At 38.5% G+C, this 27,783-nt stretch overlaps 1 protein-coding gene across 3 annotated transcripts in view; it reads right to left on the minus strand.

The window, feature by feature from the left end:
- MAP2K5 (mitogen-activated protein kinase kinase 5) overlaps positions 1-27,783 on the minus strand; it is a 266,228-nt gene that overhangs the window by 189,957 nt on the left and 48,488 nt on the right. For all 3 annotated transcript variants that reach the window (XM_077746645.1, XM_077746636.1, XM_077746628.1), the window contains exon 8: positions 20,617-20,681. In XM_077746645.1, the coding sequence (XP_077602771.1) occupies positions 20,617-20,681 (65 nt within the window). The remainder of the gene's footprint in view (positions 1-20,616; positions 20,682-27,783) is intronic.

The raw sequence follows: 27,783 nt of genomic DNA on the forward strand, positions 1-27,783 counted from the left end.
AACAAAATACTGAGTTAATTGCTATCTTTATCATTCTCTTAAACAATATAAAAATCTTAGAATATTTTAATTCCAATCAGCCCTTCTCACCTTATTTTGTCCAGTCTTTTTGTTTGATTTCATTTTGATGTCCCTGAACTTATCACTACTATTGTTGTTTTATATAATTAAGTTTATCTAAATAGTCAGCATTCCTTCTTTCATTTTATTCCTTTCTGGATTCAATTGGCTTCAATTTCTTTCTACCTAAAGTACTTCCCTCAGTAATAAACTAACCCTTTCTCCTCCCTCCATTTATCTTTCTTCTCTCTGCCTACACACACATCCTTTTTATTCATTTCTGAAGATATATTTATTTTACCCTCACTCTTAAATGGCAGTTTAACAGAAACAAATATTTTCTCATAGTCTTTTAAGGATATCATGGTCTGGGGGCGCCTGGGCGGCTCAGTCGGCTAAGTGGCTGACTTCAGCTCAGGTCATGATCTCACAGTTCGTGGGTTCGAGCCCCGCATCAGGCTCTGTGCTGACAGCTCAGAGCCTGGAGCCTGCTTTGGATTCTGTGTCTCCCTCTCTCTCTGACCCTCCCACTCACACTCTGTGTGTGTGTGTCTCTCTTTCTCAAAAATAAATACTAAAAAATTTTAGTAAAAAGGTTATCATTATTTTTCAGCTTTTGGTTCTGTTGTTTAATGTTTGCTGTACCCTATTTGCTGGCCAATACAAAGCTACTGAAGGTTTCTGGATAAAATAGTGATATGGTCAGACCTTAATTTTAAAAATATTTTTAAACATTTATTTATTTTTGAGAGACAAAGAGAGACAGCGTGAGCAGAGAGGTGCAGATAGGGAGACAGGCTCCCTGTTGCCAGAGGGAGAGAGGCTGAAGCAGGCTCCAAGCTCCCAGCTGTCAGCACAGAGCCAGATGTGGGGCTTGAACCCACAAATCACGGGATCAGGACCTGAGCCGAAGACAAACACTTAACCGACTAAGCCACCCAGGTGCCCCATAAAATCCTTAGTCTGGGGGCGCCTGGGTGGCTCAGTTGGTTAAGCATCCAACTCTTGGTTTCTGCTCAGGTCATGATCTCATGGTTTCGTGGGTTTGAGCCCCATGTCAGGCTGACGCAGAGCTTGCTTGGGATTCTTCTCTCTCTCTCTGCTTCTGCCCAACTCATGCTGTCTCTGTCACTCTCAAAAATAAATAAATAAACTCAAAAAATTTTTAAATCTCTACTCTGGCTGCAGATTACCATCATACTATTAAAAAGGAGGAGAAACCAGAGAGAGCAAGGCGAACTTAGAAAGCCGTTACAGCAGCCTATGCAGGTAGTGGTGGTATGAACTCAGGTAGTAATTGTGAATGTGGAAAGGGAGAAAAAGATGCAAAAGACTTTGATTAAAGGGTATTTATATAATGTATGAATGAGGAAAAGAAACCTAAAATTTCTAGTTAAGATGATAAAGTTATGATATATTTATTAACAAACAGAGGAACTTTATCTAGTCAGCTTTAGACTATTTAATCCTGTACTTTTTAGCTCCTTATAAGCAGAAACCATATTTACTTCATTCAACAATGTATACACAATCCCTGGCATAACACGTAGCATATGGCAGATACTCAAATATTTAAGAGTTAATAAATAAAGGGGTAGTCAGGAGAAGGCAGAAAGGATGGAAAACAGGGGGTGCTGACAATTGCTAGAGTCAAACTTCCCTATGATGTATCATAAGCCCCTAAAGATAATAATAAAAACAGACTCTGCAATATTAAGGTATCAAGAAACTCATTCAAGGTAATAAGAGTTCATGAGTGGCAAATACAGGATTCAAATTTGGGTCTATCTCAAGTCACCTCTTGGGCTATTTCCAGTACAGATAGCATACACATAGAGAATGATTTAAAATAAGGTTACTTCAGGATATGTGTGAATGCAGAAGGTGGAATTCAGGTGAAAAAATACATTAAAATTCCAACAACCAGATTCCCTACCCTGTGGTTTATGTGGTTGAATTTGAATTTTAGAGTCCTCACCATGGCCTAAATGGCAGAGGAGATGCAAGTTCAGAGGCCCTGAGGTGGAAGTGGAATAAACAACAGAGCTAGTTGTACGAGACAAGGTCAGAAGGGTAATGGGAAGAGAGACTGTGTAGTACCGTTTAGGCCATGGTGAGGACTCTATTATTCTGAGAGGCCATGACAGAAGGGGAGAGAGCTTGTATTTTAGATCATTTTGGCTGCTAGATGGAGAGAACACATTGTAGGGAAAGCAAGGATAAGGACTGGGATACTTAATGGGAGGCTACTGCAATAATCCTAGCAAGAGATAATAGTGGCTTATACATGAGTGGTGAGAGGTGGTTGGTTGTCTTAAAGCAGTTTTGAGGAAGAGCAACAGAATTTGTAGGTAAATGTGGCGGACTGTCTGAGGGAGAATGAAGGATCAAGAATGACTGCAAAGTTTGTATCATGAGCAACCTGTAGAAGAGAGTTTCCATTTACTGAGACTGGAAAAACTGTAGAAGGAGCAGCTCCAGGGGGAAATCAAGAGATCAATTGTGGGTAATTCTGAAAAGTCTAAAAGAGGTCCAACTGGTAATTAGATAGGAGTTTGAAGTTTAGCGCAAAGGACTGTACAGGAGATATACTTTTGGGTTTCATCAACATATGAATGATATGTAAAGCCATGGAACTACAAAAGCTCTCTTAGGAATTAATTAGAGATGAGGTCTGAGGACTGAACTGGAGGCTCTCCAAATTCAGAAGTCAGAGAGATGAGCATAAACCAGTAAAGAAGATGAAACAGTGCACACAGTAAGCCAGTAAGAGATGCCAGGAAGGGTGTTCCTGCGGCCCTAAGGGTTGGTGTTAGTTCCCACACTGCCAAGTCCAGTAACTGGCCCAGAATAGGTAGGAAAAAAAAACCAAAAACCCCAAAACCCACATGACTGGTTTCAAAGCCACACTTGGGGACAAATGCAATTAATTCTGTTATGTGGTCTTTGAAATTTTAAATAAGGGTCTAAAACAATGTATAAAAGACTAAAATAGGTGGGCTCACTTTCATCTAAATCCTAATGAGAATTTGTTAAAAGATATACCAGTCTGTTGAATAAACTGAATTTCTGTAAGAATCTTTAAAAGTGTGTAAGAACAAATAAAATTTCAAAACAAACCGTTAAGAAGCCCTACATTCACACAGGACATAAGGGAGAAACAACCTGTGTTCACATTCCAACATCTGGGCTCCCACACAAATTTATGTCATGCCTAAGACCAACTGCATCTGTATTTTACAATGTTTACTGACATTATTTATGCCTAGAATTTCAAGTTCTAGGAGAACCAAAAAAAAACATATATATATATGAATCATCCCAGCTGACTCCTGTTCATAAAATAAATAACCTAGAGCTGATCATATATTTTCTTATAAAGCTTGTACGATCTCATACAATTAAAGTAGGCAACTATTCCGCACATCAACTTCTATACACACTCTAATCAAATTATTTTCAATTGTGAGCAGAAAACAGTTTATAACAGGGAGTATCTGTGCTTCTTTACTGATCGTGAGGTAGGATGTAACTGCAGAACCAAGGGGCTGGCCTACGATATGACTGTAAATATTTCAAGGTTCAGTAAACTGATTATGTTAGAAATGCCAATTCATTAGCAAAACGGTCATTAAGATGAGTAGGGAAACACCTTTCCTCTTTTTTTTTTTGCCCCTTGGAGCAAGGATCTCAAGAGTAACTGCATATATGATAACTTTTAATCACAATGGCCAAACCAGAGCTGGACTGCCCCTGTCCTGTGCAGGAGAGAGGCACGCCTTTCATACACCATGCGGAGTGAACACCATTGATGCAGGGTCTACTTCTCACATAACATACTGCAGAGGTCAGTGAAACGAGGGACACAATTACTCTGTGAATTATTTATAGGGAGCTATCAATTATTGGAAAATTCTCCAAATGAATGGGAAACCTAAGAAAAGAATCCAGTCACTAAAACAGTGAAAACAATAGTGAGGATTTAGCTTAAGAAGTAACCAGTGATCAGAAAGGGCTGGTCTTAATTTAGGTAAGCAAGAGAGAACGTGATGTTTATCTATGCGGCTCCCTGGATCTCTCACAGGATATGTACAAGGCAAGAAAGGAAGTGAGCACAGACTATTTTAAATAAATAAAAGTTACAAATGCATTTGCTGCTACTCGCTCATTTCGGAGATAGTAATGGCTTTTCTAAACAATAAAATCACGTTCTCTGTTTTTCAAGCAAAGATTTCAAAGCTTCTGGGATATACTGGATTCCCTGCTTCTCTATTCTTTAAAGGCCACAGAGGTGTCCAACATGTGCATCAGAGGCAAGGCAGAGTAAAGGGGACAGGGTGAAAGAGAAACTTCCCTGAGATCTAATTCATTATGACAAAAAGTATGGTTGGGAGGAGATAAACCACTGTCTAAAATGAGATTTTTAAAATTAGTTATCCATTTTAATTATCTATGCAACTCTTAATTCTCATCAGCATTAAAAGTTAGAATTGGCCATACTCAGATTTATTATTTTTTTAAGTTTATTTATTGAGAGAGAGAGAGAGAGACAAAGAGACCAAATCCCAAGCAGGCTCCACACTGTCAGTGCAGAGTCTAATGCAGGGCTTGAACTCACGAACGGGAAAATCATGACTTGAACCAAAATCAAGAGTGGGAAGCTTAACAACCACCCAGGTGCCCCTCAGACTTAATTATTAAATCTATTTCTTTATTTAAAAAATTAGTATCCGTTAAGGCCAATTCCATACATCATATATCTTATCCAATATAAGATAATCAGTTTCCACACTTAGAGATGCTGTTTCTTTGCTTGTTATATATTTCATTTATTCACCAAAAAAGGGTAACTTTGCATGCATATTTAGAATAAAAAATGGAAGTCTTTTTCTAACTCAGAAGTTTTTCCACCTCAAAGATTTTATAGCCTTGGCACAAAAGAAAAAGAAAAGACAGGACGTGATAAATTTAAAGGATTAAAGGCACCACAAGGAGACACGTGACCTGAGGAGATGTCCTTTGAGTCTCCTCTTTAAAAAGAAGAAGTCTGGGGCACCTGGGTGGCACAGTTGGTTAAGTGCCCGACTCTTGATGTCGGCTCAGGTCACAATTTCATGGTCGTGGAAACAAGCCAAGCCCTGTGTTGCGCTTGGGCTGAGCATGGAGCCTGCTTGGGATTCTCTCTCTCTGCCCCTCTCCCCACTGGTGCTCTGTTTCTCTCAATAAAAAAAAAAAAATCTTTTTAATAAAATAAAATAAAATAAGGAATCTGAGCATTGATTATATTACATTATGCCAAAAGACTGTAAGGCTGAATGATTCTGAAGCCAATAGCAAACAAGTAAAAATCAGTTCTTTGCCTTTATAAAGGTCTAGTACATAAATGTATGTGAGCATATATATAAATACACAAACAAAAATCTTTTGTTATCTTGTGAGACTAATTTCTAATACCCCTGGATACAGTCTTTTAATTCAGTGACACATTTTCAGTAACCACATGTAAATTGGTTGTGATTCAGTTAATGAAAATTTCGTTTGATTGCTTGATCCTTTGAGAGATTGTTTCTCGTGGTACACTTCTTTGGGGGTGGATTTTGCCAATATGTCACATACTAAAATAGCCATCCACAGGAAAAAAACATCAAATAATTTCAGGGAAATCAACACTGACAGTTGTTGCCTTCCATAATACATAAACACATTAGCCAGGCTCTAGCTGTTAAAATAGGAAATTCAAAGTAAACAGCAGTTGTAAGAAGAAGCTTTTCTATGTAAACTGTACCAGTTCAAACAGCAGTCTATGCCAACCTTCCTTCTGCCTAAAAACCTATTACAAATGCTTGACTACTGATTGTAAAATAATTTATGGGTAAGCAATAGAACCAACCCCCCAGATTGTTTTAAGAATCGAATCAAACATGTTATTAGGTTACAGATATTAACAATTCTTTCGAGATGCTGATCATCCATAGGGTACTAGTTGCTAACCTATGATATATGGAACTTGGCAGGGTTGGAAAGAGTTCCAGTCAGATATAAGCTACTGTGACCCTACATTCGGTCATTTCTTATTCTTTCTAATTACTCAGGTATTATATCCCTTTTTGCTCCTATACCTGCCTCAGTTAATGTTGTCACCACTGCCTCCATATTTCTTCCATAAGTTGATGTGGTCTGGTTCAAGCCTTTAACACTCCCCACATCAACTAGAGTAATGTCTTTTAATACATGGCCTAAATACCTTGGAGATCAAGGAAGCTACAGTTACAGTGATCTCTTGATCAAAGGTTTGGAAAAAATGTGGACAAAACAGATGAGGCACGAAATATAAAGCAGAATGATGAGAATGAGAGAAACAGAGGATTTAGGCAATTCATGTGGGGAAAAATAGGAATACCCTGAGGATTAACTACCTGGGAAATTTCTCTCCTGAAATGATTTGATTACAATGAGGTACCTGCTTCCAGCCCCTTTGGAGAAAGCTAACAATAAATCACTTTCCAAAATCAGATACAAAAATGGCTATTTCAGAAAACCTCCATAAACTAGTTACTAATGTTCTATTGTTTTTTTTATAGTCTGTATTTTTATAGAGAGAAGCTATTTGATTTGCACAAAACTTTCTTATTCTTATTATTTTTTACTTTATAGGTAAGAAAACCAAAGCTTGACAAGGTTAAGATTCTGATCTGACAAGCCCTGCTGTGGGATGTGGATTCCTGTCCTTTGAAGCCAACTCCAACGTGTAAGCCTGTGTGAACGTAAACTGGTTGCTTGTAGGTCCTCTAACTCAAGCTGTCTTCAAGGTTCCTGGATATGGTCCGTGCTGATTTTTAAAAAGCAATAGGGAAAATCGATTGAATGACTCACTTTTCAGGGTTGCATTAACTTTTTCAGGCCACTGGGGTACTATTTACTAAATTACCTCTCCTAGAACACTAAATAGGACCCTAGTGGGTCAAAGAGTAAATGCACCTCTGAAGAGTGAGCCATTTATTCCTTTCTTCCCTATAGTACCAGATGTAATATGTCCCCTATGACAGAAATATTAACCCATTTCCATTAAAAACTCAAGAAATTGTCCCACACTAGAGAAAAATGAGAATGGGGAATCTTTCCGAAGCAAAAATCTCTCTTCTATAACCCTGTCCACAATGTTGTTGAAAAGTCAACATGAACTTATGTAACATTTGTTTTTTTTTTACTGCAGATTGATTTTTAATCAAGACCTCCAAAGTAAAAATACAAATTCAAAGTTGATGGTTTTTAACACAGAGATGCATAATATATCATGACTGCTGGTTTTCTCCTGTATGGAAGAATTTAACCACTCAGCTCAAGTGTTCATCTTGCTTATGAAATAAGATCTATATCACCAATAGCCATTGTTTCACGTACCTCATTACATTACAGGTCATCCCTTTGGCTGAAAAACAAAAGTCCTTCACTGACAAGTACGTATATTATTACTTGTAATCTCTATAAAGGCCAAAGCCTTGGAATACATTTTTGAGTTGCCTTAGGAAGAGCTATCATGTGACCGAGCATTTGTGAGATACCTCAACAGAGCGAGACTTTAAGTTTTCAGCACTGTTAGTCTCTTACTCTTCTGGAAGATGGCTATGCAATGAAAACAAGACAACTTTAATTTAAGAATCATCCAGCTTCTAATTAAACTGCCATAGGCAGCTGGTTGGATAGGTTTTAATCAGTTTCAATCACCTATTGATTGGTATACTGAAGCCTAAAAAATTAAAAGTAAAAGATGATTGGGGAATTGTCCCATCTCAGAACAACAGTAGAGGCCTCTGTAAATAACTCCTCTTTTAACCATCAGCTAAATGAACACTTCAATACTGCAGTACAAAGTCTTCTGCAAAATTACTTTAACTAACAAGCAGAAATTTATCAGCTTCAGCCAAAATCAATGCTGAAATCAATTTGAACACTGGTTGTGTCTAAAGGGGCTCATTGGCAATTTAGGGAAATTACACCATGTAAATGCCTGTGCTTTAATTGAACAGTTTCATCAACTAGGCTGTGATTGCTGTCCATTCATTTATTTACTTTCGCTGCAGCTACCATTCTGCAAAGGAATGGCTTTTGTCAGCCTGGAGAGAGGCACTTTATCTTCATTTTGTGCACTTTTGTGCGTACCAGACTTCATGAAACGGGCTAGTATCATGACTAGGTCAAAACAAGCCAGAAAGGACTTTTCCTTTCATGTAAAAACTGAGTAACACTCAGTTGCTAAAACAGTTGTTACAGACAGTCATCTTTAAACCCACAACAAGAAGGAATCTGAGTGATCTGAGTGATCTGCCTGCACGTGGCTGTGCCTGGGTTGAGGAACTACATTTTGGACAAAAGAAGAAAAAGCATTTGGAGCCCAAATTCAATTCGGCCACACTCTGAGCTAGCTGCTTCCAAAAATATATCAACTGTATTAGATCATGCTCTTCAAACATGAAGCAACATTGTGTTGCTTCCATTCCGAAGACTAAGGTTTAAAGATGTCACATATATCTTTAATGATTAAGGGGAGGAGAAAGGGATGGAGCGCCTGGGTGGCTCAGCAGGTTGAGCGTCCGACTTCAGCTCAGGTCATGATCTCACTGTTCGTGGGGTTGAGCCCCATGTTCAGCTCTGTGCTGACAGCTCAGAACCTGGAGCCTCCTTCAGATTCTGTGTCTCCCTCTCTCTCTGCCACTACCCCACTTGCACTCTGTCTCTCTCTCTCTCAAAAATAAATGTTAAAAAAAATTTTTTTTAAAAGGGGGAGATAAAGGAAGAGGAGTCCGTGTGGGAGGAGAAAAATCAACCTCCTTATAAAGACCATCAGCCAAAAACAGCAACAAGATTCCAAAAATGATTTATTTAAACATTTTTTTAATGTTTATTTATTTTGAGAGAAAGAGAGAGTGTGAGCAGGGGAGGGGCAGAGAGAGGGAGAGAGAGAATCCCAAGCAGGCTCCACACTGTTGTGTAAAGCTCAACATGAGCTGAAATTAGGAGTCACTTAACCGACTGAGCCACCTAGGCACTCTACTTTTTTTTTTAATGTTCATTTATTTATTTTTGAGACAGTGAGAGAGAGAGGGATGGAGGGAGGGAGAGAATCCAATGTAGGCTCTGTGCTATCAGCACAGAGCACGATGCAGGGCTTGGACTCATGAACAGTGAGATCATGACTGGAGTTGAGATCAAGAGTCAGATGCTTAACTGACTGAAACACCCAGGTGATCCCAAAAAATGATTTTAACACACACACAGAAGCACTCATAAAGTCACGGACAAGGGAAAAACCCAAAGACCTAATTTCTGGAGAATCACATGCTGAAGTGACTCGCATTTTGGAAGGCATTAACATTTTTCGCAATGGGTTAATCACCATTACTTCCAAGCTAACAAGTTCTAGGGAAAGAGGGAAGAAAGAAGACAGTGTTTGTTCATATGGGTCACCTGAACAGGTACAAGTGCCTGATAAAAAAGATAAAAATGAAATAAAAAGTACAACTGTAGGACATTTGGTTGAACAGGCCGACAGAACTTCTTAGGGTTGCACGTACTTAGTTCCTCACGGAACCAAATGTAATTATTCACCAGCGCCAGGAAGGGCACTGTGAAGGGATAAAAGAAAGTATGAGTTTCAGTGGTGGTTCTATCCCTGTCTTGGTTTGAATCCTCAGGGAAATCCACTACCTTTGGGGTTTCGGTCTCTTCACAGGGTCAAACAAGGACAAGGATGCCCACTCTCTCCAGCTATATTTCATTTGCTGCTGGGGACAAGCAGAAATGTGACCACTAGGACCCTGAGCACTGCCTGTGCTTTGGGTAGAATGGAGGCAGGCAGGGCCTTGAAACCTTCCCCTTGGGCCTCCAGGGTAATTTCTCATTTGCCCTTATTGTCAGTTACCCCAGCTCTCATACCTGCCACAACTCACTAGGAATTACCTTCAAAAAACGTTAAAAGGGAAAATAAATGGTGTACAGAAACTTAACTTCGTACATGTGTTTGTGGTAAAAATTCATTCTGTAATTTAATCCCATATGCGCTTTTCTCTGCCACTCTAAAGTTTCACTGGCTATACATTTTGTTGCTGAGACAATGTAAAAATATATTTTACTCATAGTTTTTAGATAACTTTTCTAAAAATTTAATTATGATTTAATCAGAGTTTTATGTTTATTGACTAAGTATATTGTTACATTTGCTGCTATAGTTAGCAGTCGTAATAGAATCAGAATGTTTGAGAACCTTATACAGTATGTATTTTCTAAATACACTAAGCTTGTTAAAATGCCATATTGATTGTGCCCTAAAGCAAGTTCTAATTTTGTCTGAACATTTTTCACTTCATTATTTGAATTCACCAAACAAAAAACCATGAACTCTACTTTTTAGCAATAATATTGAACATTCTTTTTCTTTCTTTTGTTTGTAATGCTGACCAGGAAAAGTATTGAAATTTTACGGTCAAGAGGATAATAGAATAAAAGTCACACTTGAAAAACAAATTACAATGTTTAAAGAAATTTTATGCTTAATTCCCACAACCTAAGTATCTATTGCTAGTTCCCCTTTAATTTCATCATCTGCTCCTCCAGCTTAGAGGTGGTGCACAAATCAGTACCGAAACATATTTCACTCCAGTAAGGTGGCAATTTAACAGAAACATGGTCTCTTATATCTAGGCAACCGATGATAGAGCAATGGAAAAAAAAAAAAAAACTGTGGCAGAAAGTTATACACACTAAATGCCTTTTGGACTTCCCAGTGAATTATTTTCCAAAAAAGCAATTTAAGTAAATACCCTAGATGCTACGGTATACAAATATTTGCTTGTGCTATATGCCAACCAAGAGACTACATTTTTCTAATACAGTGGAGATTGTAAAATACCTAAAAAAAAAAAGGAAAAGAAAAAAATTTAATCTGTCTTATAAGTTAAGAAATACACCACTTCCATGAGCATAACCATCTAATTAATCTAGGGATTTAATTATTAAGTTCTAAGTTTTTGATAAGGAAAGAGACTCAAAAGATAAAATAACAAGATGTTGCAATAACTGTCTGCCAAGAAATGGTTATTTTCACGTCTATTAAAAAGCTTCTAAAATTAACTAGAGATGGTACAATACTGACTTTCAGAATTATATATTTATATCTTGGGGCACCTGGGTGGCTGAGTCAGTTAAGTGTCTCATTTCAGCTCAGGTCATGATCTTGCAGTGTGGGTTCAAGGCCCGCTTCGGGCTCTGTGCTGACAGCTCAGAGCCTGGAGCCTGCTTGGGATTCTGTGTCTCCCTCTCTTTCTGCCCCTTCCCTGCTCATGCTCTGTCTCTCTCTGTCTCTCACAAATAAATAGACATAAAAAAAATTTTTTATATCTTATATCCAAAATTACTTTTGGTTAAAGATGAGGAAACCCAGAGAGGGAATGTCAATAGAAAACCCTGGCTTGAGTAGCGGTCCCAAGTACTGATCTAAGCATCAGAACCCCTGAGTTCTGGTTTTCTAATACTTGTACCTATTTAACGTGTATGACTCAACGCTTTGATACTGAGTTCTAATCTTGATTTGAACCTTGGGCATGCCCCTTAATTCTTGTAAGCTGTATCTTTCTCACTGCTGAAAAGGGGGTAACCTTCTTAGGAAGGACTCAGCAAGGTCTGACAGATCCAGCATGATGAGGCCTCTGCCCATCTCTCTGCTCTCCCCCGGGCTCAGTCTGTTATAGCCACACTGGCCTGGACACAATACAGTGCTGCCCATCTTCAGGCTTTTGCCAGAGTGGTTCCTTCTGCCTGGAAGGTTCTTCTCCCAGGGCTTCCCATGACTGGCTCCTTGATGTCCTTTAGGTATGAGCTCAAATATCACGTCTTCAGAGAAGCCTTGCTGAGCAACTATTTTACATTCTTTATAGCACTTGCAAGGTCTGATATCTGGTATCATCTTACTTCAGTATTTATTTCCTTGATTACTGTCTGTTTGCCCCACTAGTGTGAATTCCAGGAGCTTAGGGAACCAGTGTTATTGACTACTAGATCACAAATACACCTCCTTGGCAGAGAGTGACGATAAGAACAGCAGACCCCAGAACAAGATGGGGGTTGGGGCAACGGCTGCCGTATAGTCGAAAATCGGCACGTAACTTTTGACTCCCTAAAAACTTAACTACTGAAAAAAAAACCCAAAAACCAAAGAGGCTTAATAAAAACAGAGAAAAAAAAAAAACCTTAACTACTGAGAGCCTACTATTCACTGGAAGCCTCATGGATAACATAAAGTCAATGAACACATTTTGTACATCACAAATATTATATACTGTAAAAAGAAAATGTTATTAAGAAAATCATAAGAGAAAATACATTTATAGTGCTATACTGTGTTTGCTGAAAAAAATCCACATATAAGTCGGTCCATGCAATTCAAACCTGTGTTGTTCAAGGGTCGACTGTATTTATTCAATGAATAAATGAATAAACAAGATAAAATTTTAAAGAACAAAGCCAAGTAAAATGTGACATAATATTTTTACAGTAGCTGGATGCTGAATTAATTCTGGAACATCAGCCTCAGGAGTGACCTCTGCAGTCAACATAACCAGGTCTAAGTGAGAATTCTTTTCTCAGTGGTTCTGAGCACCAGCCATGCTGTTGTGCCTAACAGACAACACTCTGTGTGCCTCCTCAGCCTGTGAAGAATCTGCCTCTGCAGGTTAATTCCTGAATTGCCGCCCCAGTTGCTACAGTAGGTGAGATGCAGCGCCTGGCCCTGAGGATGCCCACCCGGACTGACTGGACACAGTTCTCCTCCAGGGAGGACCATCCCGTGGGAAGAACGTGAGGAAGAGTGTATCACTCACTCTAACTGAAGGCAGGCTGTCGAGAGACACTTCAGAGGAGCAGTCTAAGTCTAGCCTTCAGAAGCACACAGAACAAACCTGTTCTTCTAGCGACAGGAATGCTTTTCTGACTTTTTAAGAAGTCATGGAGATCCTTAATCTTCTCATCTTCAGATAAACTCTGGCCAATTCCTTCAACCACTTCTCAACTCAAATATCAGTTCTTCCATGAGGCCTTTACTGGCTCTTCCCAAGGAAAGGGCTAAAACTCACCATCCCTTCCTCAGGCCCCAACCCAGGGCCCGCGTACTACACATACAGACATGCGCCCTAGAGTGGGAAGTCCCATCCTTACTTCATCTATCTGGACACAGTCCAGTGAGAGCCAGGTCCATCCCCAACAGCCGGCAGGGTGCCATCCACACAGCAGGCACTCACAATGAGACTGTTTGGCGAATGTGTAAAGGAGAACTGGAGAGGCCCAATTCCTGGGACCTCCTTGTTATTCTCCCCATGCTTCTCTGGGTGGTCTCTGAACTGTCCATGTCTCTGTGTGAAAACTCAGTACCCAGAAGTAGACACGTCAGTCCCCAAGTGGCATGCTACATGATGAAGTCAAACCCAGATGCTGTCCACTCCTAATGCAGCCAGAGACTAGATTCCAAAGGAAAACTAGATCTCCTGCACCCTATAAAAACATGTGTGCTCATGCTCATGTATATCTCTTCACAATCACTTCTGCTTGGGGCCTTTAAATTTCTTTATAAAGTAAGCATTTTTACGAAAATAAAATAGCAGAAAGAAGTCCTGCCACTTTAAAACTATTTTTTCCCTGAAAGGAGATGGTGTTGAAATACTTAGATTCAGCAAATTCTTACTTGAAATATTACCATAATGTATTGATTTTTACCAGACTCAATTGACTGAAAAGTTGTTTGTATAGCAATATTGGCCAAACCAATATACTAGAACAATTTTGTTACCCATAGTAATCAAGTGCATTTCTGAAGTATAATTATACTGTCATAAAAATAAAGCCAAGATACCCTTTTCCAAGCAATAAAACAACAGGGGCCATAAAATAGGAAGAAGAAAAGGCTAAATAGATGAGATTTTTTAAAATTAAATTTAGTGTCTTTTAAGAACACCTCCGCCTCCTTTTCCTTCCCTTAAGCCAAGGTTAGCAGAAGTGATCAATACTTCAATCTCAATAAACTATTTCAATAATAGTTAATTCGGGTGGAAACAGAGTCTGAAAATCTCTGCTCAGCGACCTGTAACATCCTGTCATGTTGGTCGGATGCCAATAATCCATCACTGCCATAATGGATATGAGCATGTGTGAACATGGAGTGGGGGAAGTAAAGGTGGGAAAGGTGTAGAGAATCACAAGCTCAGGTTCATTCTTTAGAGTCTAATCAATACAATACACATTATTGTATGACACCAACCTATAACAGTAAGTGCTGAGAGAGGGAGAGAGGGAAACATACATAATTAATATTATTTGACAAACACTCATTGATTTTCTGGAAATATTAATATCCTTGTTTGTCACACGATACTTTAACACAATCCAGCCACATACAAGTATTTAATTTTGCATTAAGATGATATCTTGTTTGCCTGTTGAAAATATGATCTTGGCTGCAAGGAAAAAAGGCTCTTCGTTTGATTAGAAATTCAAAGTTAAAATAAATCAAACAATCACCCTAGCTCTTGGGTCAATATCAAAACCACTTAAAAACTACTCTTAATTTACAAGATGTACCTCAGGGAAAAAATATAAAGGAGCGGGGTCACTGGTGCAGTCGGTAGAGAAGCTGGGGTCAGACCTACTGCTGATGTGGTTTGGCACCTTCAGGGTGGCCAGTGAAACAGAAGTGAGAGCTTTCTGGGTACTCTGGGGCTCCCAACATTTTCTTCAAGGACTCCTTTTTATTATGTTTTCCTCTCAGGAATCCCATGTTTTGACATGTTTGGTTTACTAAACAGCATTTAATTAGACAGCAATTCATGTGTTTTCTCATTTTACATAACTGACCACCAGCGCTTCTAATTTTCATTAATACATGTTACCGTAATAAACTGATCTAATTCCAGCTCCAAAAACATAAACGTAATGTTTTACTTGGCCTCTACAGCCAAATAACAGACAGAATACAACTTAATAGTTGATGTGATCTCAGTTACTCTCTCCAAGGACCATCCTTACACTACTACCCAACAAATGTCTCATAAATGGATAAGACAAAACAGAGGACAGACCAGCACCTTTGAGAATTATCATCCCTTCCCTCTTCCTGTCTCTAGATATAGTCAAATTAATTCTTATATATGGTATATATTCAATCTTAAAACACAACGTAGGCAGTTTACATGCTACCCATTATATCACTGAGAAAATCCCACCCAAAATTCAGGTTAGACCCTTAATGTACTATAGGAAGTAACTGGAGGTGGAAATTTCATTACTGTTTTCAAACACCTATATATGTGACCAAAAAGCTGATAATCTTTTTGGAAAGGAAAAAATAAAGGATGATCCCTAACTGCTGGTTGGCTAAATGACTTATTAGCAAGACTTAAGTCCTAAGAGTTAAATATTACTTTATTTCTGGACCCAAAGCTTAAGTGACTCCATCAAACAATGCCCTGAGGGAGCAAAAAACCTGAGTGACTGGCCTTCATTTGCGTACAATGTTTCCAAAGTTAGTGGGACTGTTAATTACTTTCATCGCAATGTGACAGACTATCCAAAAAAGAGGACAGTACGTAGTATGTTGGGTTAATTTATCATTCAAATATATGCCCTTAGTTTAGAAATTCCTATTCTTCCAGGTGAGTGTTCTAAAACAAGTATGCAGGCTCTAAAACTAGCTAGGTATGGGGAGAATCCAATTAAAGGGCCTTACTAAAACCTGTTTGGAAAAAACAAAACCCATTTGCCTCATTCTCATTTTAGCCAACATGTATAAGCATCTATTCTATCCTTAGGACTGTGCGGAGTACACTAGAAAATACAGGGAAACACAATGGACTCTGCGTGACCTTGAGAAACAACACTGCCTGGGGGAAAAACACAGAGTGAAGAGGAGAGATGACAGAATTCTGGCTTTGCCACTGAATGGCCACAGGTCTGGGAGTCCTAGCTTTTTCCGGTGGTCAAATGGGCTTATTAACATTTACTGGCTGACCTAGGGCAGGCTGGGAACAGACAATGATGAAAGAGAAAACACTCTGAAACTTCTAAAAAAAATCATTGTATGTAAGGTATAATAAGTCATATTCATGAGACAACTAGAGAATAGCGGGAGACGCAGAAGTATACTATATATCATAATATAATGCAGAATTTCTCAAAGTAAATTAAACGCAACTCTAACAGAATTCAACATCTGTGAGATGTCTGTAGCTGTTCCTCAAAATAAGAGCCCTATGGTCAAGTAAGCACAGGAAGCACAGGGCTCAACAATTTTTCTATTATTTAGTACTACCATTGCCAGTTAGCTAACAGTTACTCAGTCGTAGTGCTAAGCCTTTTCTTTGGAACATCTCATTTAACTTCACAACAACCTTATTCGAGGTCATTACCCACATTTTACACAGGGAGAAAGTGAGGCAGAAGATGTTATGTAACTCTTCCCCAGTCACACAGCTACCTAGTGGCAGATGCAGGGTACACTTACTGTACATAACACATACGGTTCTCTACTTTCTCAGAAAGTTTTCAAAATTCACTGTGAATCTCATAGACAGGAAGAGGATATACAACTTTCTTAAATTTGGGTAGGGAGGGGTTGGAGCAACATGTAACATTTTGGGAAATGGAGCAATAATGAAAGTACATTCATTTTCTTTTCCTAAATTATTCTTCTTCCTAGGCATAAACTCTACTTTCGTCTAAGATATTTCCTTTATAATCCATTTCACCCCAATTAGTAATCCAAGAAATACCAACTTAAAATTACCTAAGTCATGATCATAACACAGAGAATAATTCAGCAGAGGACTATGCACAGCACCCATAATACCACTTGGTTCAAATGTCTGGGCCCAGAATTTCACACTGTAGAACTGGGGGGAACATACAGACTTAGAAGGAAAAAATGTGACCAACTATTAAACAATATATATTGTAGTTACACACACCATCATATCCCTTGAAATACATCCCATCAGTAGAGCAAATAAGAAAGAAATATTAAACTTTTGCTTTGCATTTATTAGCTTTATTATACTTTATAAGAAAAAAAATTAAGTAGGCCCATTAGGCAGTTTTGTTACCAATGAGTGGATTTTCCAATATTTTCTTCATCTAGTTTATGTAGCATAGCCTGTAATGTAATCATTTTGTTTGAAAAATCACAATTTTTATAGTCAACACCATTAAGGTAAACTTAGTGTAGGAGAAAGTCAATCATAATACATCAAACAGTTTTACAGAGATTTTAGTAAAGTAGATTCTCATTTCTTGACAATTACACTATTTCTTTGTGCCGAACTAAAAGCCAGGGATATAAGAACAATACTTTGAAGCCCAGGCAGAAATAAAGACCAATGATCAATAACAAGTGGTTATGCAGTTTGGTATTTTTACGTTCTCTTAAGAATCACCTAAGCTATAAGATAAATGGGATATCTTCTTTGTAGAGAAATATAAGTGCTTAAAATAAAGCACTAAAATGATCATGTTACTGTCACTCACCCTCCATAAACAACCACTGTCAAAAATATATTAAATTCAGGGGAGGGGTTCAGTCGGTTAAGTGTCTGACTTCAGCTTGGGTCATGCTCTTGTGGGTCGTGGGTTCTAGCCCCGCTTTGGGTGCTGTGCTGACAGCTCGGAGCCTACTTCAGATTCTATGTCTCCCTCTCTCTCTGGTCTCTCTCTCAAAAATAAGATAACATTAAAAAAAAAATCATTAAATCTGGGGCCCCTCGGTGGCTCAGTCAGTAAAGTGTCCAACTTCTGCTCAGGTCATGACCTCGCAGCTCATGAGTTTGAGCCCCAAATCAAGCTCTCTGCTGTCAGCGGAGTGCCTGCCTCAGATCCTCTGTCTCCCCTCTCTTTCTGCCCCTCTTCAACTCTCTCTCTCAAAACTAAATAAACATTAAAAACACATATTACAAGACACACATATTGAGCACTAGCAACAGTAGATAAGTGAACTCAGGATAAGTTGTTGATATTAATGTAGCATTCCAGCAGGCACAGAACTTGTGCTAAGGAGGTGTAAGATAATGTGTTCTGGGGGCGTCTGGTGGCTCAGTCAGCTAAGTGTCAGACTTTGGCTCAGGTCATGATCTCATGGACCACATCGGGCTCTGAGCTATCAGCAGATGTCAGCTGCTCTTGATTCTGTGTCTCCCTCTCGTTCTGCCCCTCCCCGTTTCATGCTTGGCCGCCTCTCTCTCAAAAATATACATTACAAAAAAAAAGATAATGTGTTCTTTTACTAGTTCTTCTAATAAAAGGAGATCTTGTGGCCATGCTTCTTGGCTGAAAACATTAACAAGGCAAACAAGGAGTTACTGTGTAATGGGTACAGGTTTCAGGTTTGCAAGATGAAAGCAGTTCTGGGATGGATGGCGTTGATGACTGCACGACAGTATGAATGTGCCTAATGCCACTGAAATACTGGAGACTTAACAATGGTTACGACACTAAATTTTATGTTTCTCGCCATAATTAAAAAAATAATAACACATTAGCATGACTCTATATTGTAATTTTTCCTTGTAGATGGGCAGGTTATTTCCATTTCCCTGCATCCCTCTCCCCTATCTGCTAGTACAGGTTACTAGTTGCAAAAGAAAAGATTAAAATGTTAACATCTGGAATATTATTTCTAATAAAAATCACTTGCTGGAGTTTGGTAGTCTTATGTTTCCCCCCCCTTCTGGAATAAACCAGGACAATAAATTCAGAACAGGGCTTCAATTTAAAAATACAAACATGCCTGAGCATTCAACATCTGGTTAAACAGAACAAATAAATAGGTTAGGAGTCTAAAGAAATGATTTTGGATTCCATTTGAAGCCAATAAAAGGAACCCAAAGAGTTGAAGATTTGCTAGAAATCCTTCCTGTTTTACTATATCTGGCTATCAGCAAAAGAAAAAAAAAAAAGAACTAATAAAAAAGGTTGAGGTTTTGAAAAGTGCTCCCTACAGGGAACTTAAGAGAAGCAAATCAGGGCACGCAGGTTCCTTCTCCTTTCCTTTCTAAGGGCACCTAAACCCAAGAAGCTTCAGAACAGGGTAAAAACTCCAGTCAGATAAGAGTAAGATGAAGAGATGCTATTTATGCAGCACTGAGGGCTGCTCGGGAGGGAAGGTCAGTACGATCCAGGGGAGGACAAGAGTGTCTCAAACTCGTCACACACAGGAGGTGGGCATCAGACATCTGAAGGGCATGGCCTCAGGATCACATAAGGTCTGCGTTATTATTTAATTCTCTGAATTATCACAGTGGAAGCACTTAACTTTCAGACCAACTATTCACAGTACCTAGTCGTCTGTAGGAAAAAAGGATCCAAATACATGAACATAAGTTCTTAAAGGACTAGATTCAGGAGAATGGACTCCCATCCTGGCTCCACTTGTAGAGAGAAGACTGAAGCCCTGAGTGGGCGAATGGGTCAGATGACTTGGAAGAAGCCTCTAACCCAGAGAAACCCAATACTACGCTGAGGCTGCATCCCAATGTGGAGGGTGTTCTGGGATTTTAAGACGTGACCCTTCGGGTCATAAGGCAATAGGGAAATTTGTAGCTATAGTCACATGGTTAGCAAACACTTAAAATTCTAGCAACATTAATAACCAATTATAATTATTCCACAACTTTGAAAATATATATTAATATCAATGTTAAAACATCTAAGGTAAAAACACAATCATAATGTGATACAGAGTTAGTGTATATATGGAAAACAGCTCTCTGGAGGAAAGCTTTATTACTCCCTCAGGGCTTTCTTACAGAGTATGGATTTTTTAATTCCTAGTGGAATATTTTTCATACACCATTGCAGACTATTAAGTACCAGATATTACATTATGTAGTTTAAACTTTGCACTACTGCATGAGAAAGACTTCCCTGTCGAGAGAACTATTTTTTATGGTTAGCATTTTTTAATATGAAAATGAACACTCCTTTAGGGTAAGATCACTGCTACTGGAATTTGGGAGAATTTTATAACTTAACATATTCATCAATGTGTAGAAATTCTCTCAGGGGACTAGGGAGAGAAGGAAATACAACAGGAAGAAGGCTTTTTAATAACTTACAGTGTCGACACAGGGCAAAGCAATGGTATTTATAAGGTTTGTCTTCCACTGGGTACAGTTGTAAAAAGGCAGGGGACTAGTACAGGGTGCTAGCAAGTTTAAAAAAAAAATGGTGTTAAAGAGCAAAAGAAAAAAATGCATTAAACTTCAGGCCAGTTAAAGGTTGTACCTTGCTAATGGTGGACTATTAACTGCTCACCCAGGAGAGATGCAGACTGAGAAATATTAAAAAGGCAATATAAATGCACTTTTCCAAGCAATTCCTGAGAAAATAGATGCCTTGCAGAAGCTTGGAGTCGAAAGTGGAAATAAAACCTAAGTGCCGGTGGTCATTTAAAAATCTTTGCCACGGAGAACTTGGATACTCACATTTGGCAAAAGTGGATAGAAAGTTTAAACAAAATCGACTACTCACTTGTAGACTGTGCCTCCGTTGCCATGACCAAGAGTGTCTCGATACCGTATGTCTTGTTCATTCATCTCCACGAGAAAGAAAGAAAAACAAAAAAGGTGTCATGCTGTGGATGGAAATGTCAAGGAAAAGCAACTCTGGGCCATAAACAACAAGCAGTCTGGGTCATTTCAAGTTCAGCTGCAAGAACAAGAAGATCAATACAACATTTGCTGTCCAATTTATAAAAGACGATACCAAGGGACAAAGTGATGGAAAGTTTAATGACAATTTGTTTGCCTGGGTCATTTCATTAAAGTTTGATAAAAGGTGTCAAAATGGAATGATATAACATAGCTCAAAAGGGTCAGGTCAGAGATACTGATAAGAACACAGTCTCCAGCACTACACATAACCAATGCCAAACAGCAGTGCACATAACCCAAATCAAACTTAGGAAGACAACACACACGCACAGAGACACACACCCAGTAATCTAATGCACAATCTGTAAATAAATCAGCTCCTAAAAATTCCTCAGGTGACCCCACAGTTAACATTAAACAAACTAACTGAATAATGTTAATGATTTTCCTAGAGTAGATACAGCTTTCCTCTGGAAACAATAAATTAGTATACAGCGGTAACTGGGTAGAAACGGTATTATGCTGATGGAAAGGCACCCAGTCAGTGCCCTTAAAAATGCACACATAGACAGATATTGAAATGCATAAAGGGAAAACATATAATAATGTGGTTCTTATAAAGTCAAGTCATTTTCATCATTTAATATGTTAAACAGCATGCGCATTTTCTCAGGTTCCGTAAAACTACTACACCATAAAGACTACTCTCATTTGTATCATAAATAGTAGTCAATTATTCTAGTGCCCACAAAATAATGTTTTAGAGTTGTAAAGAACTCCCTAAATTATTTATCAAATGACTCTGAGACTAGTCAGATTATATTTGATGCATTCAGCAATTTTCTACACAGTGGTCCAGTTGCTTAAAAATTAACTGCCAACTTTATTCACTAAATGGATTCAATAAAAGTGTTATTTTCCATATAGCTAAAGCTTGGGAAAAGCCATAGTAAGCCCTGAAAAAAAATCAATTTCCTGGGAATTGCACTGCCTTGCATGGGCAGAAAATGGATGGAGTTTTTAATTCAATATCACCTGCAAAAAAAATAGTTTGCTTTCAGACCATTATAGTAAACCTTTAAGTATTTTGCTCTAAACTTCCACCACTTGAATAAAGCAAGGCTCCATTTATCAAGGGAAATATTTTTCTTCTATACATTTCTGAAGTTGAAGCTTCAGAGAACTGTGATAATTAGGAGTACAGTGCAGGTAACAGAAACAGCTTCCTTTCCAAGCCGTTCTGCCAATCCCTGAAAGAATATTGACAGATTAATGTGTAAAGGCCAATTCAACACCCAATTTAATTGTAGTACAACCTGATTGATGCAATTTGCAATCAGCTAATTACTATATTTAGGGTCAGGGACAAAACGATAGACAAGTCAGAAAAATTGGCAACTCTTCCTATTTGAGGGGAATTTTGCTCTTCATTACCTTTTGTATATTACCAATACAGAATAAAATAAACCGTATCTTAACTTCATGCTGGTGCATGAAGAAAAGATAAGAAAACTTCCTTATTCTGGACCAAAAGAGAAATTGTAAAACAGCATATAGGGATGTGAGATGTTCAGTAGCAGAGCTGGGACCGGGTTGGCTTTGATCAATAGCTACGAAGAATACCCACAGAAACTGCAGGATCTACTGGCGAGGATAAACAGGCTAAGTCCTTCCAAAACACTTCTCCAGCTAGTCTAAACAGCACTCTCAACCACCTCATTCGTACCATTAACTTGCCTAACAGGCTGCACCCTCATCGCAGCTCAAAGTAAATTCCCAGGAGGACAAATTTCATGGAATACACATAGGATCCAGGCTCCGGAGGGGGCCACACTCTGAGACTATATCCCCTCCACCGCTCCATCAGGGCCTTCCTGATAAAAGGACCAGTAGTTTCATCTCAGAAAAATATATGCGCCAAGACATTCCAATGACACACTGGGATGGACCTAGGGCTTTGCAGGGGGCTTGATTTTGTGGTCTTTTGTTGAAGAGAAGGCAAATGGGGAGTATGGCAAGTCTCTGAGCAGTGTGAACCATTATAATCCTGTCATCGTAGGGTTTTTTTGTTTTGTTTTGTTTTTTAACCTCTCTAACCTAGGAGGCTGAAAAGAGAAGTGGAGCTGCTGCTCCCCACCCCCACCCCCATTCCCAAGGTTCCAACCAGACCAGGAGCGGTAGGCGTCCAACAGGGGATAGGCTGAGAGATGCTGTGTGCTGTGGGTGTGTGCACATGCACGTGTGTGCACGTGCTATGCATCGTGTGAGCAAATTCAAGGAGGGAAATTTGGAACCCCTTCGACAATAAGATTGTAAGAGCCTCATAAAAATAAAAGTGGTTTTGAAGCAAAAGTTCTAAAACCATCTCCTTAAAAAGACAGTATCCATAAAAAGATAAAGTGTTGCTACAATGTTTTAAAGTTTTATAGACCTATGCCTGGCCTCTGAGCTGACTGGCAGATTTTTATACTTACAAAATATCAGATTCTTTTCCTTTTTGCTTATTTGGATTTTGTAACTTTTATACAGTTGCAAATATTATTCTCAGAAGAAAATGTTTTAAAAGACAACTGTTAGAGACAAGCTCATGAAATTATTACAAACAACCTTTTGAGAATTGCAAATCTCTGATCAAAACTTTGGGGCACCTGGGTGGCTCAGTCAGTTAAGCATCCGACTCTTGATTTTGGCTCAGGTCATGATCTTGTGGTTTGTGAGTTTGAGCCCCGCATTGAGCCTGCTTAGGATTCATTTTTTTCTCTCTCTCTCTCTCTCAAAATAAAATAAACTTTTAAAAAATGTTTTAAAAACAGGTTACTTTAATTGATCTTGACTATGAAAAAAATCACTAACAGGATCATCTAACAGCTTGTTTGCCTTTTTTCTTTAGATAAGCATATTCATTGAACTTCTCAAATTGAAGCACAGGAACAGTGTTCACTCTGATACAAAAGTGGGATTTTTATGTCTACAGTGAGTACAATATTTAAATATTACAGTTGGGATCAAGTATCACAAAAATCACAGGATTCTACAGTATTTCAAGTACATAGCCCAATTCACTTAGGTCATAAAACTAGTCAGTAACAACTAGTCAAGGCTAGAACTCGGTCCTTCAGTATTCTCTGCTCAATGCCGTATCTTAGCAGCTCATGTCCAGGCTAACTATGGAGGGACATCCTCTCCCATCAGTGGTCACTGGCCCACAGGAAGGAAAACAATCAACAGAAGGTCATCCACAAGTTAAAAGCAATTTCATTCGCTGCGGTATTTGTTTTTAAGAAANTTCGACAATAAGATTGTAAGAGCCTCATAAAAATAAAAGTGGTTTTGAAGCAAAAGTTCTAAAACCATCTCCTTAAAAAGACAGTATCCATAAAAAGATAAAGTGTTGCTACAATGTTTTAAAGTTTTATAGACCTATGCCTGGCCTCTGAGCTGACTGGCAGATTTTTATACTTACAAAAAATCAGATTCTTTTCCTTTTTGCTTATTTGGATTTTGTAACTTTTATACAGTTGCAAATATTATTCTCAGAAGAAAATGTTTTAAAAGACAACTGTTAGAGACAAGCTCATGAAATTATTACAAACAACCTTTTGAGAATTGCAAATCTCTGATCAAAACTTTGGGGCACCTGGGTGGCTCAGTCAGTTAAGCATCCGACTCTTGATTTTGGCTCAGGTCATGATCTTGTGGTTTGTGAGTTTGAGCCCTGCATTGAGCCTGCTTAGGATTCATTTTTTCTCTCTCTCTCTCTCTCAAAATAAAATAAACTTTTAAAAAATGTTTTAAAAACAGGTTACTTTAATTGATCTTGACTATGAAAAAAATCACTAACAGGATCATCTAACAGCTTGTTTGCCTTTTTTCTTTAGATAAGCATATTCATTGAACTTCTCAAATTGAAGCACAGGAACAGTGTTCACTCTGATACAAAAGTGGGATTTTTATGTCTACAGTGAGTACAATATTTAAATATTACAGTTGGGATCAAGTATCACAAAAATCACAGGATTCTACAGTATTTCAAGTACATAGCCCAATTCACTTAGGTCATAAAACTAGTCAGTAACAACTAGTCAAGGCTAGAACTCGGTCCTTCAGTATTCTCTGCTCAATGCCGTATCTTAGCAGCTCATGTCCAGGCTAACTATGGAGGGACATCCTCTCCCATCAGTGGTCACTGGCCCACAGGAAGGAAAACAATCAACAGAAGGTCATCCACAAGTTAAAAGCAATTTCATTCGCTGCGGTATTTGTTTTTAAGAAAAGAAATGTTTTAAAGATCACATAGCTATTTATAAAAGAAGCGAAATAAAGGTTTTATTCAAGAGAGATACTAAATTATTTTAAAATATAACTCAGTTTCCTTGTTTTGACTAAAAAAATCAAGTAAAAGGCAGAATACTAGATGTGAGAGAAGAGGAAGTAAAAGCCGTTGGAGTTACAGTTACATGTCAACTGAAAGAGGGCAAATGACCAGGGAGCAATGATGGGCACTGGGTTCTGCTCCTGTTGAAGGAGAATCAGGGGCTGGGATGAAACATGAACCAGACAGGGCAACCTACAGGGTGGCAAGGGTGTGTCTGTGTGGGCAGAGGGGAGGGTCACACTGTGTGGACTTCCATACAGTCTCATTTATGTTTTGGCCTTGTTATAGGATCTAAGATGAACCATAAGAATCTAAAGAGTTTCATATGGTGGTGATTATACAGCTTTTAAAGCTAATTTTATAGTAAAATTTCTATTATTCTTCCTCCTTTAAAAAAAATTTTTTTTAATGTTTATTTTTGAGAAAGAGACAGAGCGTGAGCAGGGGAGGGGCAGAGAGAGAGGAAGACACAGAATCCAAAGCGGCATCCAGGCTCTGAGCTGTCAGCACAGAGCCTGACGTGGGACTCCAACTCATGAACTGCGAGATCATGGCCTGAGCCGAAGTCAGAGGCATAAATGACTGAGCCACCCAGGTGCCCTCCCGCCTTCTTTGTATTTTCTAAGCACAAAAAGTATGCCTAAAGGCATGTGAAGTTCTCAAAATAGCGAAACATGCCGCAGGATCAGAATTAGTTCTAAGATCTGTGCCTTCTGAGTACAATTATACTTAGTTTATTAGGAATAGGAAAATACTGTCACCTTCTCCTACAAAAGCTAAAACATGAAAAGAGGAAAAACAACTTTAGAGGTGCAAAGGTCAAAGCTGTTTATCCTTGGAGTAACTCTACACCTTTTTAACCCTTTAAATGGACCCACTGGGCCATTTCGAATCAGTTTCACATCAAGGGCCAATGTTAGAGAGAGAATACCGCACTGAAATGGAAGTGGGAAAAACATCATGAAATCACAGCAATGATACTGATCTACAGCACTCAATGAAACATACCCAAAAAATCGTATGATCTGGCTTTTTTTAGGCTGGGGAAAAAAAGGAATCCTCAGTCATTAAATGATAGAAGAAAACCAATGTCTCCATTCCAAAGACTAAATGTTAAACTCTTAAAAAGTGCTTGATTTAATATAATGTTAATGAAATTAATGGGGAAAATGAAATGGAATTCAATTATGGATCAGCAAAGAAAATATTCTTTGTTTATTGTCTGCCTGTGTTAAGAAGAATCACTATCTATCGCTTATAAATCATTAAAATAAAAATGCTCAATTAATCCTTATTTTATATGTAAAGGTCTGACAGAAACTAGTCCCATCACTAGACCTTTGCTTCACAAATCGAAGCAATAATGGTTTCAGAAAGCAGTCACACTGTATGAGCAGACAATTGGAGAGATTTAGTAAATCCCACTTTATAGAGCAGAGACTAATCGGAAAACACAAGCCAGTCAAATGTTTCTTATGAACTGTTGACACTATATCAATGTGGAATCAATTGGTGGCATTTACTCTGAGTGACAGAAAAGAAATAAATATTTATATCACATAACCTATATCAATGAACCCAGGCAGAAAGCTATTTCTAACCTGTCAATATTTGATTATCTTGAAGAATCATGTCCCTTTCTTTTAATGATTAATATGAATTCCTTATTAAATCTAAGTGGAGGCTAGTGGAAAGGCAAATCATTATTAATGCTTGAGAGCATAAACCACTAAAATAAAAAACTATGCTCAAGTGTTAAAGTATCGTTAAATGTGACTTACATCTTCCATATCAAGTGGTGTCAGTGCTCAGCCCAGAAATTTATTGATGCCACGACTGGGCACATTACCTCACTGCGATGCAATCTCACTCACTCTTTAGTTACCCCTATACACCAAGGAACTGAGAAATTAGCACAGGGAGGAGGTACTATGAGGACTTCCAAAGGAGGATTTTTCTGTTTTGTGCGTTCTTGTGACTGAAAGCAAATAAAGGCTGCTTTCTTAAAAGAAAGAAAACGCCCAACTGTTTAATGTGGGGTTATCACATTCCCAAGGGAAGGCAATAAACAATCTTTAAGTGCCAAAAATCATTGTTCTGACAATCTTCTGCCACAGAGAACCTCATAGCTGAGACCACTAAGATATTTATGGTACTAGGTTTCTTGTCAAAACATTAGGAACATTACAGAACGCTTATTTTTTGCAGTGGAAGTAAACTGTTTTTCATCTTTGAAAGAGGAATCTATGACAGGTTATTTTCCATTGCCTGGGTTGAACAAATGTAGTTAAAGCTTCTTAATTTATGTCGATTTTGAAATATATTTTCCAGCTGAAGAACACACGTGACTCATATATAAATTACAATTAGTAACTAGACGGCAAGTATGTTAGGAGATACAGAAATATCCCGGGCTCGCTATTTCTGCTTTGAGTCAGGTTTTGTTTCATACTGGTTCCAAACACATCCAGGGCCCTAGGGGGACACACGTGTGGCCTCAATCCAAACAAACCTCCGGCTGCTTAAAGTTAAAAGTACTAGATAAACACTACACACAATTTTGAGACCATCAGGATTACACAGACAACACCAGATTCTTCTAGGCTATATACAGAATATCTAAGGAATTCCTACACCCTGGATGATGGCCAGATGTCAGAACCAGATCAA

The sequence above is a fragment of the Crocuta crocuta genome, unplaced genomic scaffold (genome assembly GCF_008692635.1).
Source record: "Crocuta crocuta isolate KB4526 unplaced genomic scaffold, BGI_CrCroc_1.0 scaffold130, whole genome shotgun sequence".
Lineage (NCBI taxonomy): Eukaryota > Metazoa > Chordata > Mammalia > Carnivora > Hyaenidae > Crocuta > Crocuta crocuta.